Source organism: Gordionus sp. m RMFG-2023, chromosome 3, assembly GCF_954871325.1.
Source record: "Gordionus sp. m RMFG-2023 chromosome 3, tfGorSpeb1-WG-v2, whole genome shotgun sequence".
Taxonomy (NCBI): Eukaryota; Metazoa; Nematomorpha; class Gordioida; order Chordodea; family Parachordodidae; genus Gordionus; species Gordionus sp. m RMFG-2023.
In genome coordinates, this window is record NC_088777.1 from 33718990 (window position 1) to 33740214 (window position 21225).

The 21225-nt window shown below is 27.3% G+C and overlaps 2 protein-coding genes across 2 annotated transcripts; one reads left to right on the forward strand and one right to left on the reverse strand.

Moving 5' to 3' along the window:
• Window positions 1-134: 134 nt before the first annotated feature.
• Window positions 135-6369, reverse strand: LOC135926208 (eukaryotic translation initiation factor 3 subunit G-like). The gene is made up of 10 exons (XM_065461978.1): window positions 6293-6369; window positions 6205-6239; window positions 6068-6159; window positions 5965-6024; window positions 5727-5831; window positions 5341-5437; window positions 2910-3143; window positions 2143-2273; window positions 916-1022; window positions 135-645 (listed from the first exon to the last, which is right to left on the reverse strand). The coding sequence occupies exons 1-10, from the start codon at window positions 6298-6300 to the stop codon at window positions 633-635; spliced, it is 882 nt and encodes a 293-aa protein (XP_065318050.1). The 5' UTR covers window positions 6301-6369; the 3' UTR covers window positions 135-632.
• Window positions 6370-10602: 4233 nt separating this feature from the next.
• Window positions 10603-10992, forward strand: LOC135926911 (uncharacterized). The gene has a single exon (XM_065462844.1). It carries the CDS (start codon window positions 10603-10605, stop codon window positions 10990-10992), a length of 390 nt encoding a protein of 129 aa, XP_065318916.1.
• The last annotated feature ends 10233 nt before the right edge of the window (window positions 10993-21225 follow it).

A 21225-nucleotide genomic window follows, 5' to 3' on the forward strand; every position in this document is an offset into this window, starting at 1 on the left:
GAGTTCAGTCAAAATACCAGAGTTCAGGGTCCGAGTTCATATCCCTGTTATTTACACAATATATTTTATTAATTATATTATATATAATAAAAATATTCAAAATGAGAGAAATATGTATTTAGGAAAAATTTGATAAAATATTATAAAATAAAATATGCTTTATAATTTTTCTAAAACCGTAACCAAACCGAAGTCTTATAGACAATGGGTAGAGTGGGCTCCTGCCTGAAATCCTCAAAAAAGTGTCAAATAAGGAAACAGGAAAAAAACCTTTTTAGAAATATTTAAAACAGGAAGCGTTTTTTTTAATTTCAACTTCCAAATTTTGCTTATTATACATATGAAAAAAGAAAATACTTACACAAAAAGGATTAAACATTTTTTAAGAATAAATTATAACGAAAAGAAACCATAGTATTTCAATATTTTTATAAATAGAAATGTTTCATTTTATCAATATAAATTTTTAAGCTTTATAATTTATTTTAAAAAAAAGATCTCGTAACGTTATATAATTAAACAAGATTAAAAGTAGGTAGTAAGTATCCGTAAATTAGACATTTTGAAAAAAATACTATTTATAAAATCATTATGCATTCGGCGCGACAAGTTGGTTATTCAGCTATGGTTCTTCAAGTAATTTTCCTTATATGTATTTATGAAAAAAAGGGATTGCATTAAAAAATTAAAAAATGCAGAAAAGTTATAGAACATTCTACCTAGGTTTATCTATAACGCACAATCTACAAGCTTTGAAGGATACTTTTCAAATTGACCAGAATACTTGGCTAATTAAAATGCCAATTCTTAATATTACTAACATGTTTAAACTGAGTTTTCCACTTATATATATATTCTTATCCTTTCTTTCAATTATCCTTTTTTTTCTTATAAGACTCATTTAATAATTCATACTTTGCCCATTCCACGTTAAGAATCATATTATAATATCTGTGAGAATTTAGCATGCTGATGGCTTTCCTGGCAGACTCCTTGTTTTTGTAGGTTATGTAGGCTATTCCCTGTAGCGATAAAATAAAATTTTTAATGTAATTTTACACCTAAAAATGATTATTTTCATGTGAAGCCTGAAGAATAAATTATCAAATGAAAAGGCTAAGGGGAGGGAGGTATAAAGAATCATATCAAATCTCTAATTAATTACCAACGAAAAGACCTGTAAGTGAAACCAGGGCTGACTTCTTAATTTCTTGAACCCGAGGTAAAAATTAAGTGACAAAAAACTGGGATGAATAAAGACGTAAGATTATTACAAATAATTTATCACCTATGGCCATTTTAGAAAATGAAACATACATAAGTGATAGGCGTGTAATGAGACAATTATGGACAGTTCTACATTTCTCTGAAAATAATAATTTTATTTGAGGTGTTAATTAAAAAATAATAACATGTGATAGATTAGGTTTTGCAAATCACACATCATTATTTCTTGATTTCTCTATAATTGATATATAAGGCATTTTTTCATAGTAATTTCATTATCTGAATAAAATCAATTATATTAAAATTAATTCTTAGATTCGTTATAATAATTAGTAAATTATCTGAATAATTTATAAAAAAAATTAAAATACAATTCATTTACAATTATAAAAAAAATATAAATTTAAGATAAAAATAGTTATTGAAAAATAGACAATTCAATTTTTTTTCAAAATTAGGCAATATTGATGCATATCCACTACTAATATTTAATATTGGTGAAAAAAGCGATTTATAAAAATGGTGTGATTGAATAAATAGTTTACGTTAGAGTAGTTGATATTTCCGTTTTTTTACAAATCAAATTTATTAAAAAATTATAATCAAAGAGTTGAAATATGGTTCAGTTATTATTAGTTATTATTTATGGTCAATTTAAGTTAACCATTTAGTCATTTTTGAGTAAATTATTAGAAGAATTAAAAATTTTAAGTTAGAATAAGAGATTGAACCCCTAGGACAAGTCAAATTGAGGAACAGGAACCTACTTTACAAAATTTTGGGGAACCAAAGCACGAACCACTTTTTTTTAATATTCAGAACCGAAACTTATTATAGTTAAGGTTCTAAACTCTCGTATAGTTGATCTTGTGGTTTGTAAAAAAATGAAATTCCGATTTATTCTAAATAAATTACTTTGGATATTTTGTTTATCCTATCCTTTATTAAAGCAGTTTTCGCAATTGGACCCAGAGGGGTGAATAGATCGCCCAAATCCTTTTCATCGCATAAAATGGGTAGATTCGTCACTTTGATAGTGCATTCATCTAAATTTTTTTATTACGGATATTTTTAAAAATGTATTCTTAACATTTTCATATTTTTTTTAATTTTAGAATAGAACACTAAAATAATTTGAATACTCTTTCTCTTTATTTCCTTCCGTTTCTGACGCTAGATTATAGTTTTTGAGTCAAGGCGAGAAATTTTGAGTCAATATTTGTATTTTATTGACAAAAATAAATTATTTATTAATAATTAATAAAAATTCTGCTTTGCCTGCATTTTTTAGCGTTTTAACTTCATCCTATGGATTTACATCAAGATAATTAGGCTATAATTATAAATGCAATGCAGCAACACTGTTAAATAAGATATAAATTCTAAAATATTTTAAACTTAAGGATAAAACGCTAGAGAATCCATTCTATAACTTTTGAAATGGGTGATAGTCTAAAAAAAATATTTTTAATGATACTTAGAGGAAGACAGTCTTTTGTTAATATTAAATAATACTCTACCAACCTTTAAACAAATTAAATAAAAAATTAATAAAATACGAGTTTTAAAAAATGTTAAAAAGATAAGAGATATAAAATAAAGGTTGACAAACAATATAAAAATATAGCTTTTACACTGTAAAATTGATATTTGTAAATTAAAAAAGCAAAAAATTTAAATACCTCGAAGTCTTTGCTGGTTGTAATCTAGTGAACCACCACCATTTAACATTGCCATTGGCTGACCAGCTGCATTTTTCCTAAGATTGGGGGGTATATACTTACCCCCTGATTGACTATTATTTTCGTTTTCTTGGCCATCTGGTCTATCCTGTGAGAAGGTGTTAAGACCAAAGTTACCTCGTTCATCCACAGGCAATATGATGCGCTTCTCAAGACCAGTGGAATCTATTAGAGCTTTTTTGGTGATAAGAAGTATATCAAAAGGATATTAATATACATATGATATATTCCTTGACAAATCAACAAGATTTTCAATCCTACCCCCTCCTATTTATCTAATTTTTTTATAAGTTTATGTATATTACAAGTAAGAAAAAGGTAAAATTTTAGCTCCCAACTCAACTCCAAACAGTGGCTGAGATTTATTTAATTATTATATTTGAATATTATTGAACTAGAAGCATCATTTAAATCCTTATATAGCCTAATGATAGGCCTTTAAAATTATATGTTAAAAAAATTTTAAATGTCAAAAACTGGAAATATTCATATAAAATCAAATAGACATTTTTTTTCTCTCAAATTTTTTTTTATGTATAGATTTAATGAACAAATGAGCAAATTATCAAGTTGGGAAAAGTTCAAGTCTAGAAGATATGGCAATTTAGTTATTAGTCTATTACAAACATTATTAATAAATATTTAATATTTATCAATAATTGTAATATAAGTCAAAAGCTATCAAATATTTTATGTTTAATATTTAAAAGAGTAGTTGTTTATGATCTATAAAAGTTTGTTTGGAAGGGGGGGGGGTGGTTATTTTTTTTCTTTTTGGTAATGTGCCATGGGCTGTTACAAAAAAATTTATTCTATTTTGATTCCTAAATAAAATTCCTGCTAACTTAAATTATGAATTTTATTCATATATTGATTACTAAATTATCGTAAAAAAAACATTTTTCGTAAATTTTAAAATTTTGATTTTAGAAAACCAATAATTTTAGTTTTAAAAAAAATTGGTCTTATATCTGCAAATTTATTAAAGCCACTTTTATATCATTATAGGTTTCTTTAAAATTAGAATATAATTCCTTGGATAACATAAAATGAATATTTTCTTCACTTGGTTTTCTCTTTTAACCTTTATTGATATAAGATGGTTTTACTAATCATACAACTTTTTTAATCGGAATTTAAATTTTCCAATAATATCTATAATATAGTCTCAAAAAACACATTGGCCTTTATAATATTTGGATTGAAGAAAACACTCTTTTCCTTGATCAATTTTTTTTGCTATTCTTGCCATGGATTCAGTCTTAGAAAATTTTATTATTCGTGTTTTTAGGGTCCAAGAATTTGGTAAAACAATCAATATCTGGATTTTTTTATTTTGATAATGTGTTGTTTAAAATTTATTTTTCAATCACTTAATGATTTCACGTTCATTGTTAATATTAAAATTATCTTCTGAAACAATTTTCAAAAAATATTTCTTAATTTTTGACATCAGATAATCAAATTTTATCAAAGATTTATTTAGGTTAATTATCCGAGGAGGTAAACTTCTTAGGCCTAATGTATATGTTTATCCAAATTGTGTGAATTTTAGGAACGAATTAAATATTACATAAATTAACAATACCCCCTCCCCTATCTTAATTACTTATTTATTTAAATATATAAAATATTTGAAAGATTATGATTTATCAAATGTTTATTATGAATTTTTAGAATTTACTAATGATTAAAATGCCATATCTCCCAAACCTGAGCTTGGCCAAACTTGAAATTTTGCAAATTTATTAATAATTCTATATCTAATATATAAAAAAATGCCAATTTGATTTTATAATCATTTCCGTTTTTTTGACATTTAGATTTTTTAGACAATATTTAACATGATATAACTTTAAAGGCCTACCATTAGGCTTATCTAAAATTTAAATGATGCTTCTAGATCAATTACATCCAAAATTAAAGGAAAAACATTTTGTCCAAAATGCCTAATTTTTTTGACCTCAAGAGTCATGTATCTCAACTGCTGTCTGGAATTGGAGGCTAAAAATTTTTTTTTAATTATAATGTAGGCAAACTCAGTAAAAATTATAAAAAACCTGAGTAGGTCAAATTGAAACTCATGAATCACCAATATAAATTAAATATAGTAAATTGTATATTTATTAATAGAGAAAAATAATAAAAAACAAGAAATATCAGATAAAGAAATTTTTTTAGTTAGAAACAAAGTAAAATTATTAGAAAATTCAAATTTGGTATTGGTTATAATAGTGCTTTCAAATGGAGTGTTTATATTTTGTATAAAAAGCAAAAAAAAGTTTATCAATTTGCATGACACAATTCAATATATTATTTAAAATAAAAAATGTTAAAAGCCTCAATTTGGAAGTATAATTCTTTTTTTTACCTTTATCACAACTATGGGTAAAATGATCCCCTTGGCACACCCTACACTTCACACCATATGATTTAAAAACTGGTTCTTCTTGTATGCTTTTTTCAGTCTGTTTTTGATTAGATTGGAAAAATAAAATGTTATTTTATAAATTATATTTTCCAAAATATTTATCTATAATCTTAAAAATTATCTTATTTCACGTCATAATTTAGTATCCTTACTTTAAAATTTCACTAAGGAAAGTTTTTTTTAAGCTTATGAAATTAATAATATAAATATAACTCTTATTGTTAATTAGGTTAGAGTCAAATCTTTTTTTAACAAATGAGAATTTATAAATAGTAATGTTAAATATTCACACAAAATTATATAAAGGATTTTAATTAAAAAAATACCTTATTTGAATTAATTAATTCCAATTTCGTCTCTTCACACAATTTTTGGTGATCATGGAGTGCTTGGGTATTTTTATCAGCAACATTGCCAAATTTTTTCCAAGCCTTGATTTATGCAAATATTTAATAAAAATATAAATGTTTTAATTTTTTGGCATATACATAAAATTAAGATATAATGTTTAAATTAATCAATATTTTAAAAGGGTATGATAAAAAAGTTTTAATAATAAATTACTTTTCTTTTGATGACAGATTTTGGAACTTTCCTCACTTCAATTTTATACCTTTTTACTACCTAATAACAAAATAATGATTAAGTTATAAATAGATTAAATAACTTTAATTTTTTGCCCATCTGGATTAGTGACAATCTCAGTTACTGTTTTAATATCATCTTTTTGTTCGATTGATATGTTTCTATCTTTAAGATCTAAATAAAAAATAATAAAATTTAATATGTATGTATATATAATACTATCTTCTGCTTCTTGTTGCTCAGCCCAATTTTTCCTATATTTTAAAGAATTTTTTTAGTATAAATATAAATTATTTGATAAATTTACGAATTCATCAGATGCAAAAATGGAAATTAAATTCTTAAGGATAACTTCTAGCAAATTTTAAAATAATGCAAAGTAATAATTTTTAATTAAAGCTTATAGGGTTTCACATCACAATTATTTTGGCTTATTGATATTTATTTTATGCAAATAATATGCAAATAAACTAATTCGATCATTCAACCAAAATGCAATCAAGTGAGTTCACACAAAATGAAGTAATTTATTTCTATTTTTTATAAAATTATACTTTTATTTTATAGGAACTATTAAACTCGAAAGTCTAATGAAATGAAGAAATATAATATTGTTGTCCAAAATAAAATGCAGGGTCAGATACTTCTAAGAACATTCAATATAAGTTCAGAAAAAGTGAAAAACTTTATTCATGATATGGAAGAAGCCACAAGCTCATCGTTTATTGTATACAACACTCGTAAAAGTTTAAAAAAGTAATATTATACATTTATTTTTTTCAAGCTTATAATTGGGTGTGTTGAAATCACATATTTGTAAAAATATTATTTTATGGAGTAAGTTGATTAAATCTAGCAGAATTAATATCATATCATATATAAATTTTCAATTTTTAGAATTGATTTACATATTTCTTGGATATACCATCACATCTAAAAAAATTTAAAAAAAGGTGATAGTAATAATTTATTCCAAACAATTATAAGAAATTTATTTATAAAAAGTAAGTAGACATATAGTTGATTTTACTCTATTATATAGTTAGTTATAAAATACAATAAATTCCACTTTTACAATTTTACAGTTAATAATTTAACAAATTTTACTAATCAATGCTCTTGATATTAAATATAGCAACAATTTGCATTTAATTATTTAACGCCATCTATTTATTTTAGCAAAAATGAGATTTAAATTTAATCTTCATATTATTCATCCCACAACATCTTTAAAAGATATTTTCTGATGTCCTTATCAATATTTTATAGTTTTCTGTAAAATATATAATTCGCTATATTGGTAAAAATTACTTAATTGTCATTTGATAATTAGATATACTGTAAATCTACGACATATAATTGTTGAAACTGTTGAAAAAAAGAAGAAATAAATTTATTATAATACATCAAATGTGAGTTATTTTCTGACAGGGGAATTAAGTTTTCCTTGGGGGAAGAAGGGGAGATGATGATCACATGATGGGTTGATGGGAAGGATTCTTTTGTTGTCCATTTTGGGATGAAGAGTTTGGATTAATTCGAGAAGATGTCAGCGAGGAACTAAGAATGCTTTGGGAAATGAAGATTAGATAATTATGATTTATGATTTGTATATTTCTTTTGTTAATGTATAGAGATTGTTGTGAGTGTTTTTTAATAAATAAAGTTGAGTCGTATTCTTATTCTTATTATTATTGAATTATGGGTTGTTATAATAATATTCCACTGTTTGTATTATGCTTTAATATTTTTTTAATTTATGATTTAATTTTATCAATAATTTTATAATTATATTTTACTTTTATTAAGATAAATAAATTAAAATTACTCACTTTATAAAAAATTATATTTGATATATTATATTATTTAGTAATTTTATGGATCTATTATTAATAATTATAATACATTTCACTTCTGTCTTAAGACTTATCTTTGGCTTATATTCCATTTATTAAAAAACATTTTTGGATCATTTTACATATTTATAAATTTATTTTCCCAAAAATCTATAAATTATGATGAATAGTTTTATAAAAAAATATCAACTTTTACATTCTTTCTTTTAAATTATTATTTAAGATATATGCATACATATTTAAGGGTCAGAGAGGGGGGGGGAGTACTAAGGGGATATTTTTTATTAGCTAAAAATGATATTTACAAAAAGTGATAAATTTCTGAAGAGGGGGGGGGGATTTCCCTTTGCCCCCCCCCCCGGCAACGCCTATGATATAAAATGATTAAGTTCATACTAAGGTAAACAATAAATATCATATTTAATATAATTTTTATAAGACCAAGACTCTTTGAAAATTATTTTGACATGGGAATGTCATTGGTAGATGTTAAAAGATATCACTATCTAACCATTAGATTAGATTGGATAAAAAAATGGAACTTAGATTTAATTCCTCTATAAATTCAACTGAGAGACTAGCAAAATATTTATTTACTCTGCCAGTTTCATTTCCTTCAGAGCTGACCACAAATATGAAATCTTAACTATTTACCATTATAGAAATATTTAGATCGGTATATTTTATGGGTTATTATATTATATAGAACCTAATGTTTTTAGTTAGTTTATGCTCAAAAGCTCTCTCACAGAAACCATCATTAACATTTTTGAACCATATTTATAATATAAGATTCTACAACACATTGGTAGAAATTATAAACAAAGTGATATCTTTTATTTCAGCCAAAAATTAAATTTTTCCCATGATGATGTTAAAAAATTACCAAATAATGTGTATCACAAAATTACTAAAGATTACACATATCATGTCCACGTTAAATTGGGAATGTGCAATTGTACCAAGGGTTCAAATTGTGCACTATGCCAGCATCAGGTTAATATGTTGTTAATATATTTGATAAATATTTTTATTTAGGTATAAACCATGAAAGAATTCAAAGAAACTTTTGTAAATGCGCTTCCAATTAGTGATCTGCATCGGGCCTAATTATTCAAGCCTGGCTCGCACGGCCCGAACCCAATTTTTTTTAAAAGTTAGCCGGCCTGGCCCGAATTTGAAATTATTTTTAAAAAATTTACCGGTCCGGCCAGGCCTGAATTTATTTAAATATAGAAATTAATTTTTATAATTACTTAAAATAAAAGACATATTTTATGTAGCGTTTAGTTTCAATAAATTAAATCAAAATTTTTTATTTTACATAAAAAATTCAATATAAAATTGATAAATATAGATATATTTCCAAAATCCGACCCGACCCGGCCAGAAATTTTTTTAAAAATATTAAGCCCGGCCCGAACCCGATTATTTTAAATAGAATTAGGCCCGAGCCCGTCCGAAGCCCGTTCGTGCCGGGCCTAACTTTGCAGATCTCTACTTCCAATTACTACCCAAGACAGTAATAGAATTTCCCTTAGCTTTAGGCGAATGTTGCACAAGTCCCTCATTTTATCTACCCTTAAAAAATATTGCAGATGATTTTAAACTTTCTGATTTATTGAAAACAATCATAATAATGAAGATTCGAATAGCTTCCATCAAATTAAAACATTTTCCAATAAATAATAATGATGATAATATAATTACTGAAATAGAATTAATGACATCAGAGGATGCTGAAGATTTATCCAAGGATATATTCAATAAATCAATTTTATTAAAAGGAACAAAATCATTTTATCATAAATTAAAAAATGATTTAAAAAATTTTAAAACTAAAACTCAATTTCAACCTTATTTTTTAGATAAAAAAACTTATTTTCGAAAGGGATCAAAGATTCATGTCCAACCTACAGCTTTGGCTAGAAGAGAAAGTATAAAATAAAAAAAAATATGATATTAGCTAATCTTTTATATAATAAACATAACTATTTTTTTATAATATTTTTGTCAACTCTTTTTATAGATTTTTACCTTTATTTGTATATGCATTATATTTTCATATACATTTTATATTGTTGAATAAATTTATTATTATATTTTATATATTTTCTATAACTCTCCCAAAATCCTACCTTCAGCCTCGTCGTGGCGGGAGACTGGCAACGTCTTTTGGCGGCTAATGGAGGTCTAAAAGGTTCACTGTAATCTGGGTCTAGGAATAGAATCACAGTCTCCTCGATGGGGTTTAAAAACCACTTAAAGAGGTTGATGTCAGGAAGGTCATCCGATTGTAAAAACCTCGCTACAAAATTTCCCTATGGCTACAACAAAGCATACGCGGGGTACAGCCCAAAGTACCCCGTGGGCCTCCTCATCCGCCTACGACAAAAAGAAAGATGGGAAACCTGATGGAACCACGATTCATGAAAATGAAACTTATGACGGCCATAAATGACCTGAAAATAAGTGGAGAAACCAGTTTACGGGGGATCGAGCTAGGGTCGCGACATATGTTGAGAGTATGACGGGAAGAGCGGGAGAAGTCATCGATGTATTGATGAGAAGACATATAGATGCCTGCTGCATACAGGAGACTAGATGATAAGAAAATAGGACAAGAATGATTGGTAAGACTAGCTAAAAGTATAAATTCTTTTGGCAAGAAAGTAATGATGGTAAGACTGGAGTTGGGGTATTGGTTGCGGAGAAATTGGTAGACAAAGTAGTCGACGTGAGAAGGCTAGATAACCAGATAATGGTTATCAAGATAATTTTTGGTAGAAAGCTATATAATATTATCTCGGCATATGTTCCTCAGGTTGGAAGAAGTGAAGAAGAGAAAGATATATTTTGGGACAGTCTATTGGGGATGATATCGAGACTGGCTAATGAAGAGGGGATTATCCTGGCTGGTGATCTGAATGGACATTTGGGAGCGAGTAATGAGGGTTATGAAGGTGTACATGTAGGGTTCAGTTACGGAATGAGAAATTTGGAAGGAGAGAGGATTTTAGAATTTAGTGATGCTATGGATATGATTGTCTGTAATACAATGTTTAAGAAAGAATCAGAGAAGCTGGTGACTTATAAGTCGGGTAGTACCAAAAGTGCAGTGGATTACTTGTTATTAAGGAGATGTGATTAATGTATAGTAAAAAATGTGAAAGTGATACCGGGAGAGGAATGTATAAATCAGCATCGACTAGTTGTAAGGGATCTCACTTTAAAGGTGCCAGGGTCACTAAAAGAAAGTTTGTGCCAAGGCTGAAGGTTTGGAAATTGAAGGAGGAGATTGCTAGACGTCAATTCAATATGACATTGGCGATTAGGGAGGCGGAGGTTACACAAGCATCTGGGGTAAATGACAAGTGGGAAGCCATGAAGAAAGCCTGGGTGATGACAAGTGAGGAGGTATGTGGATAGACAAATGGGCCGGCTAGACATAAGGAGACTCGGTGGTGGAACCCGGAGGTAGCAAAAGCTGTGGATGAGAAACGGAGGTGTTTCAAAGTATGTCATAATATCAAAGAAAATAGTTATAACGATATTTACAAGATGGCTAAAAGAAATGCTAAGAAATTAATAGCGAAGGCTCAAAAAGAAAAAAGACACGAGTTTGTTAAATAAATGGAATGCGCTCAGTGGCATAGCTACGGGGGTGGTTTTCGGGTTTGGACTCCTCTCAGAGCAAAAATTTATTTTTAGATTATACGTTCAAAAGACTTATAAGTGGTACTTTATATCAAATAAATACCAATAATATTTTTATTTTTCTGGTTTTGATGTTTGTGGAAGGATTTTATATTACTATTAAAATTATTCTGGATAGTATTATTATAAAGATTGAGAATAATCTAATAAATTATAAAACAAATTATTGATGCATTTAAAAAAATATATTTACTATATGTTATCGATATGGTTATGATTTGTATGATAAACCCAGCCGAAGGCCGGGCAAAGGGCCGAAGGCCTGTTAAAGAGGAGTCTGGGATGAGATTAAGAACTAGACATTTTTTAAAATATAAACTCCACCTAGTAGATTTTTATATGTTTGGACCCCCTCTAAGGAAAATTTCTAGCTACGCCACTGAATGCGCTGATGGAATTGGAAATAGGGTTCGAATGGCAAAGCAGATGTCAAAAAAGAGGCAGGATGTGATAGGTGTAAAGTGTTTGAAAATATGGAAGGAAAATGGTGATTGATAGTAGTGGTATTAAGAACACCTGGAAGATTTACATGAAAGGACTTTTGAATGAAGAAAATGAATGGGATAATAATGTTAGTTGTGCAAAGATAGAAGGTTCAGGGTGTAAATCTGGCAAGGTCGAGATAAAGAGAGCAGTGATAAAGATGAAAAAAGGGAAGGCATCGGGTTTAACGATGGTGGTATCAGAGATGTTTAAAGGTTCTGACGATTTAGGGATTGGATGGTTAATAAATTTAGCCAATCAAATTGTCACAGAAGGAACTATTCCCGAGGACTGGCGAAGAAGTATAATTATCCCAGTATACAAGGGGAAAGGTGATCCTTTAGATTGCGGGTCTTACAGAGCTATATACTCTTGGAACATGCAATAAAAGTATTTGAGAGAGTGTTAGAGAAGCGGATAAGGGAACAAATTAAAATTGATGAAATGCAGTTTGGTTTTACATCGGGAAAAGGCACGACAGATGCTATTTTTGTGGTGAGACAAATGCAGGAGAAGTATGTTGCGAAGGAAAAGAAACTCTATTATGCGTTTGTTGATTTGGAAAAAGCATTTGATAATGTGCCGCGTGAGGTTACTAGATGGGCCTTGAGAAAATCAGGTGTGGAGGAATGGTTGGTTATCGCAGTGATGGCAATGTATGTTGGACCACAAACAACAGTAGGACGGATTATGGTGATAGTGACAGCTTTGAGGTGAAGGTAGGACTTCATCTGCTGAGTCCATTATTATTTATCTTAGTAATGGATGTGGTGGCTAGAGAAATGCGTGAAGGACTTCCCTGGGAGCTATTATATGCAGATGACCTTGTATTAAAGGCAAACAGTGAGGAAGAATTGAGGGATAAAATTAGTAAATGGAAGATGACTATGGAAGCAAAGGGCCTGAAAATGAATGCATCAAAGAAAAAGGTGATGATTGGTGGGGAAAATCTAAAGATGGATGATTCCGGTAAGTGGCCTTGGGTGTATGTGGGAAAGGAGTTTCTAGAAATTCTATCCAATGCATCAGATGCCAGAAATGGGTACATAATAGATGTAGCGGGAAAAATGGAAGTTTGATGTTAAAAAGAATGACCTTTATTTGTAGAACATGCATGAAAGTGATACATAATAATGATAACCTAGAAAATGGTGGTCTAGATATTGGCAATGGGTTAACCCTATAAAAAGTGGATAAATTTTGTTATTAAGGTGATATGCTAAACGTAGATGGTGGTGTAGATTCTGCCGTTGTTGCAAGGATCAGACAAGCTTGGAAGAAGTTCAGAGAGATGTCGTCTATTCTTACAAATAAAAAAAGTCTCTCTGAAGTTAAAGGGGAAAGTTTACGTAAGTTGTGTTTGGAGTTGTTTAGTTTATGGCGGCGAAACATGAGCAATGAAAGCGACTCACGAAGCCAAATTAGAAAGAACAGAGATGAGGATGATTAGATGGATGTGTGGGGTATCTCTGAGAGGAAGAAAAACTAGCAAGGAATTGCGAGCAAGATTAGGTATAGAAATGATTGGAATGGTAATGCGACGAAATAGACTAAGATGGTTTGGGCATGTGGAACGTATGACAAAAGATGACTGGGTAAAGAGATGCACAATGATGGAAGTAGGAGGATCAAGACCTAGAGGAAGACCCAAGATGACGTGGACAAATGTGATAGCGGCGGATATGAGAAGCATGAATCTTACAAATATTGATGCTCAGGACCGTCAAAAATGGAAAAGAAAAATCAGAAGGAAAACTGGCCTACCCGGGTAAACCTGGAAATCGCCATAAAACGAAGAAGAAGAAGAATATATTTTCTATAATAAATATATTTAAATTAGTTTGTATGGTATACACATATTATATTGAGGTTAATGTTTAAGATTTTCTAATGCTTGAATTGAAAGTTTAAGGATACTTTTTGGTTGCTAGTTCATTGTGATAATCATTCTGATTTACTTTAAAAAACATATGCATTATATATCAAATGATTTTAAGATGGTTACTTATATTTTATGTCAACTTTCTTGATTTATCCTATTAATTTATATTGCATTTAATTGTATATGTAAAATAAATATCTGGCAAAATTATTTTAATCACAAATAGTTAAAAAATTAGGAGAGGAATGAGTAAATAAGTGAATTTTGTATTCAATATTCAAAATATATTATTAAGCTAAAATGATTTAAAGATCTTATATCAATAAAAGCCTAAATTAAATTATGAGGAATGGAATATTTTACACTTCCTGTTCCTTAAATTAATACTGAAATATACTAATAATTTACAAAAACAAAATTAATTGCAATTTAAATAATAATTTCAATAATTCTTTGGTTTATTTCTAAACCTTGAAAATGAATCGTGAATGAAAATAATTTGAATGATTGAATTAGTTTTATTGCATATATGTATAAAATAAATATCAATAAGCCAAAATAATCGTGATGTGAAAACTTTAAAAAAAAATTTATTAAAAAAAAATCATATGAAAATAACGTAACGAAAAAAGCGCTCAATATTTCTCAACACGATGAGCTTTTGTTCAAATGCGTTGGGCATTTTTAAAAAAATACTCAAATATAAATACAAGTGCATTTGAAGTAAAGGTATTTGAATATAAATACAAATACAAAATATCTTCATTAAAATTTCGAAAACCGTATTCAAAAACAAACTGACTAAAACCTCCTAAAATAAGATATATTTATTAAAAAATTTTAACTTATAATTTACAAAGAAAATTAATTTCCAGCTGTAATGTACATAAAAATATATTAAATATATAATTTCTTATATTTATAGAAAAAATTTATATAAACACGTTGGAGGAGGTATGATGCGGATTAATTAAAATTAAATGAAATAAGGAGTAGTAATGAGTTATAGTTTATAAATGAAACATATGTGATAAAAGGGAAACCTTTTTTTCAAATGTAATATCACTGAAATTTATAAAAATTATAGCGTTTATATAATCCAATATATTTGAATAATAACTAAAAATATACAACATAAGAAAAATATAAAAATAGATGCATAAATATATATCACTAGGATTCATACAAATAATATTAATCATATATATTCTGATAATAACATCATAATAATCAATATATAAAATACATAACACCAGCCATCATTCCGTACTTTTGTTCCATAAGTTTTTTGAATGTTAACGTAAAAGTATTTAAAATGAAATATAAGTTAATATAAGTCTTTTTGAATAATAAAAATAAAATATAAATTTTTGAATAAAATCAATAATAGTTTAAAAATAAGTTTTTAAATATGTTTTAAGATAAAAAATATAATTTTTATTTTTGAATTTAACAACATTTATCTCTTTGTTATTTTAGCTCCCTAGCTCCACTACAAAAATCATTGCTTCACCTAGTTTAGTACGTGGTCTATCGTCTTATTGATTGTCAGGCTTGTTATTCGTCATTGTTTGTTGATCAGCTTTGATCGTTATCGTTCGTCGATTTCCATTAATTTTCAATCCAAAAAATTCTTATATATAATATTTTTTCACGTTATATATATTTTGATTATTATAGTCTTTATTATGTTGGAATTTATTTTAAATTAATTAATTTTTTTAAAGTTTTTTAAATCTTCTTTTATATTCATTACAAAATTGTCAAATTTTTAAGGTAATATTTTATTTCTAATTTTTCTTTGACTATTACGACTTTGAACTTGAACTACATATTTTTATCTTAAATATGATTTTGGTTTTGATCATTACTTCTTCCCCCTCTAAAAATTTGTGTACTCGGTATTAAATTAATAGTTTTATAACCACAATTTATATTTTTCAAATGTTGTGATACTCTTATGTGGAATAATATTAGTTGATCATATTTTTAACCGGTCTAAATGTCTTCTTATAACATTGTTTCCAGTTTTTATTTTGTGTGATAAATTCCCATCTTTATCTGTCATTCATTTGTCCCAAATGTTTTCCTTGAAAGTGTTATACAAAACTTTGTTTATCTCGATTCTTCTATTTGACGTTATCTTCCTTTTTAATTCCTTATATTTTTCTTCCAAGGGTCTAATTAAGTCAAATTTGGTTTTAATTGTTCTTGAAAACATTAATTTACTCGGTATCATGTTTGTGGTAGCATTCAGGTGTTGCAATAATTAAATAAGATATTTTCTAAAGCGATATCTAAGTCTATTTTCTTGTTGTTTTCCATGCTTCTAACGATAACCGCTAACTTCAAATACAGCGAGGAACATTTTAAAAAATTAAGAGAAGAAAACAGAGAGGAGAATGTTAGACATATGGGATTTACATATAAAATTATTTGATATATTAAGACATTGAGTAGCATGAATTACAATTTTATTCGTTCATACATTTAACTTTTCCGTTATATTTCAGATTCATTTTTTAAAGTGTTATATTTATTATTATTAGATCAATTTATTTTTTATATTGATCTTTTAACTAATCGATTTAATAATCTATTATAATAATCCTTAAAAAACGTCAATCAAATTTAACCAATAGTGTTTTAAAAAATATTTGTCCATTGATAATCATCATAGCAATTTTAAGCCAATAGTAATTCCCATGTGATTTATAATAAGGCGAGTATACTTATATGCATAACTACCATCATTCCAGCATACCTGGCTGGATTTTTGGCCAGGCCGACACTACTAGATGTAACATGTGAAAGTGATTTCCGTGAGATTTCGAATTCCCACATCATCAAAATCTCACGGCTAATACCTACCGTGTAAAAATGATTTCATGAGATTTTTATTTTTATCGCTTCAAATACATTGGGAGCCATTTAAATAATAAAAATCTCACAGCTATTTAATTTTGCTTCTTTGCAATGTTTACAGAGGGTGGGTACTAATTTTAGAGGGTAGGATAGAAAAGGGGGATTTGCCTCTAGTAAACTTTCTGTCATGTAGAAGTTTTCAATAAATTAATGTCAATCAAGAAGATATCTTGTATAGGAAATCTGAAAAGGAAAAATTAAGGTGCCTCTGAGTAGCAATGGGATTAGAGTCTTTGGTATATGACCTACTTAATTAACTTAAACTTGTTTTACAATATTATTTTATAAATTTTATATTATATAAATTAGAATGTTAGTAAGGATCTTTTCCCTTCCTCAATATTACTAAGCTATAATTTCAATTATTACAAATGATAAATTATGTAATATTTATATATTGTCATAACACTAATGATTATTGATTGGAGCCTATCAATCAATAATCTGAACTAGAGATCTGCAAATGTAGACCCGGTCCGGCCCAAATGGGCTTTGGGCCTGGTCGGGCCTTAGAAATTTTTTAAAATATATTTAGATTTATCAATTTTATATTGAAAATTATATGTAAAATAAAAATATTTATTTTATTTATAGAACTAGACGCCATATAACATATGTCTTTTATTTTGAGTAATTATAAAATTAATTTCTATATTTAAATAAAATCGGGCCAGGCCGGTAAATTTTTTAAAAAAAAAATCGGGTTCGGGCAGGGCTGACAAAACTTTTTCAAAAAATTTTTTGGGCCGGACCGGACTTAAAAAATTAGGCCCGATGCAGATCACTTATCTGAACCTTATCATCCCAGGCATTTTTTGGTATGGAATACAGACTAAATATATAAAATACAGACTATAGATAGGCGGCATCGGGTTTTTAGATATTATAACGATTTACATAAAAAAAACAAAACAATCAGATTTACAATTTAAAAAAAAAATTTAGATGTACATACGAGCCAACAAGAATAGCCACTACACATGTAACATTCAATTTATTTGTATATTATTATAAATTATCGACTATTTAATCGTAAGCAATTAAATTTATATTATTAAAAAGAGAAATTTTATTATATCCTTAACTCTAATGATGTTCCTTGAATTTACATTTCTCATTATTCTACTTAATAATCTTAAAAAAATAGGGATAAGCTCTTGAAATGAAACAATATATCTCTTGCAAAATATTATTAAAATTTTATTCTAAAACAGAGATTATAGCTATTAAACAGCTAGGTTTCATACCATTAATGTCTTTATATTATATATTATTTAAAATTTATGTTATGAAAATTTTAACTTTCGATTTATCTCTTTAAAAACATTGGGGGCCATATAAATCAAAACCTTATCAAAATCTCATAGATCACTTTCATACGTTACACAGGCAATTTTACATCATTAATTTAGACTGAAAAAAATTAATTTTTTTCCACTTATCCGATTTTTCGCCATTAAAGATTAAATATAATTTTTTGTTAATATAAGCCAATTTTATGTTATTATTATTAATATATTATATATAAAGCCATCAAATTTTGTATCTTTATATTTCGTTTATTAAAAAAATTGATAATGATTAAAACTATTTTTTTCAAATTTGTATCGAATCTGGATATTACCATATGTTTTAAAAAAATTTTTATATAAATTTGATAAGTTTAAGATATTCTAAAATACATAAAAAAATTTCTTTCCAAATTTTACACAATCAATAATTTTAGAGAAACATTTAATAAATAAATATGTATTTTATCTAGTGTTGTTAAAAAGTCGAGTTCTTACGACTTGCGACTCGAGTCGTAGTCGTAAAAAACGGCTCCGACTCAAGCCGATCAAGGAGCCGAATGAGCCGACTCACTTGGTCGGCTCACTTAGTCGGCTCGCTTAGTCGGCTCGTGTAGTCGGCTCGTGTAGTCAGCTCGTGTAGTCGGCTCGCTTAGTCGGCTCAAGTAGTCGGCTCGTTGGGTCTGCTCAATTTTTTTGTTTTTTATAAAATCTGGTAAATTGCTAAATTTTGGGGAAATGATTAATGTGAACAAAATTATAATAAGAATATGTTGTTTTAGTTTTTCGTATTTTTTTGGCATAAATGGGTTAAAATAAGTATTGCTAAGGCTAACATGTTTAAATAAAATTTTAGTGAAGATGTACCATAGCTAAGTGACAATTGTCATAATCGTTGTTTTTAAAGTTTTTCGAATTTTTCTGATGTAAATGGGCTAAAATAAGCATTGCTAACATGTTTAAATGAAATTTAGGTGAAAATGTACCATAGATAAGTGACAATTGTCATAATCGTTGTTTTTAAAGTTTTTCTAATTTTTTTGATGTAAATGGGCTAAAATAAGCATTGCTAACATGTTTAAATAAAATTTTAGTGAAAATGTACCATAGATAAGTGACAATTGTCATAATCGTTGTTTTTAAAGTTTTTCGAATTTTTTTGACGTAAATGGGCTAAAAAAGGCATTGCTAACATGTTTAAATAAAATTTAGTGAAGATGTACCCTAGATAAGTGACAATTGTCATAATCGTTGTTTTTAAAGTTTTTCGAATTTTTATGACGTAAATGGGCTAAAATAAGGATTGCTAACATGTTTAAATAAAATTTTAGTGAAAATGTACCCTTGATAAGTGACAATTGTCATAATCGTTGTTTTTAAAGTTTTTCGAATTTTTTTGATGTAAATGGGCTAAAATAAGTATTGCTAATATGTTTAAATGAAATTTTAGTGAAAATGTACCCTTGATAAGGGACAATTGTCATAATCGTTGTTTTTAAAGTTTTTCGAATTTTTTTGATGTAAATGGGCTAAAATAAGCATTGCTAACATGTTTATATGAAATTTTAGTGAAAATGTACCATAGATAAGTAACAATTGTCATAATCGTTGTTTTTAAAGTTTTTCGAATTTTTTTGATGTAAATGGGCTAAAATAAGCATTGCTAACATGTTTAAATAAAATTTTAGTGAAAATGTACCCTTGATAAGTGACAATTGTCATAATCGTTGTTTTTAAAGTTTTTCGAATTTTTTTGATGTAAATGGGCTAAAATAAGTATTGCTAATATGTTTAAATGAAATTTTAGTGAAAATGTACCCTTGATAAGTGACAATTGTCATAATCGTTGTTTTTAAAGTTTTTCGAATTTTTTTGATGTAAATGGGCTAAAGTATTGCTAATATGTTTAAATGAAATTTTAGTGAAAATGTACCCTTGATAAGTGACAATTGTCATAATCGTTGTTTTTAAAGTTTTTCGAATTTTTTTGATGTAAATGGGCTAAAATAAGCATTGCTAACATGTTTAAATGAAATTTTAGTGAAAATGTACCATAGATAAGTAACAATTGTCATAATCGTTGTTTTTAAAGTTTTTCGAATTTTTTTGATGTAAATGGGCTAAAATAAGCATTGCTAACATGTTTAAATAAAATTTCAGTGAAAATGTACTATTGATAAGTGACAATTGTCATAATCGTTGTTTTTAAAGTTTTTCGAATTTTTTTGATGTAAATGGGCTAAAATAAGCATTGCTAATATGTTTAAATAAAATTTCAGTGAAAATGTACCCTTGATAAGTGACAATTGTCATAATCGTTGTTTTTAAAGATTTTCGAATTTTTTTGATGTAAATGGGCTAAAATAAGCATTGCTAACATTAAATGAAATTTTAGTGAAAATGTACCATAGATAAGTAACAATTGTCATAATCGTTGTTTTTAAAGTTTTTCGAATTTTTTTGATGTAAATGGGCTAAAATAAGCATTGCTAACATGTTTAAATGAAATTTTAGTGAAAATGTACCATAGATAAGTAACAATTGTCATAATCGTTATTTTTAAAGTTTTTCGAATTTTTTTGATGTAAATGGGCTAAAATAAGCATTGCTAACATGTTTAAATGAAATTTTGGTGAAAATGTATCTTTGATAAGTGACAATTGTCATCATCGTTGTTTTTAAAGTTTTTCGAATTTTTTAAATGGGCTAAAATAAGCATTGCTATCATGTTTAAATAAAATTTTAGTGAAAATGTACCCTTGATAAGTGACAATTGTCATAATCGTTGTTTTTAAAGTTTTTCGAATTTTTTTGATGTAAATGGGCTAAAATAAGCATTGCTAACATGTTTAAATGAAATTTTAGTGAAAATGTACCATAGATAAGTAACAATTGTCATAATCGTTGTTTTTAAAGTTTTTCGAATTTTTTTGATGTAAATGGGCTAAAATAAGCATTGCTAACATGTAAAATTTCAGTGAAAATGTACCCTTGATAAGTGACAATTGTCATAATCGTTGTTTTTAAAGATTTTCGAATTTTTTTGATGTAAATGGGCTAAAATAAGCATTGCTAACATTAAATGAAA

Excerpts from the sequence above, each read along its gene's own strand:
- LOC135926208 (XM_065461978.1), bottom strand. Across the intron at positions 3,144-5,340 it reads TACCCATAGTTGTGATAAAG|CTCTAATAGATTCCACTGGT; the intron begins GTAAAAAAAAGA and ends TCACCAAAAAAG. Across the intron at positions 1,023-2,142 it reads GGATAAACAAAATATCCAAA|GGAATAGCCTACATAACCTA; the intron begins GTAATTTATTTA and ends TTATCGCTACAG.
- LOC135926911 (XM_065462844.1), top strand. The coding sequence starts at position 10,603 with ATGGTTATCAAGATAATTTTTGGTAGAAAGCTATATAATATTATCTCG.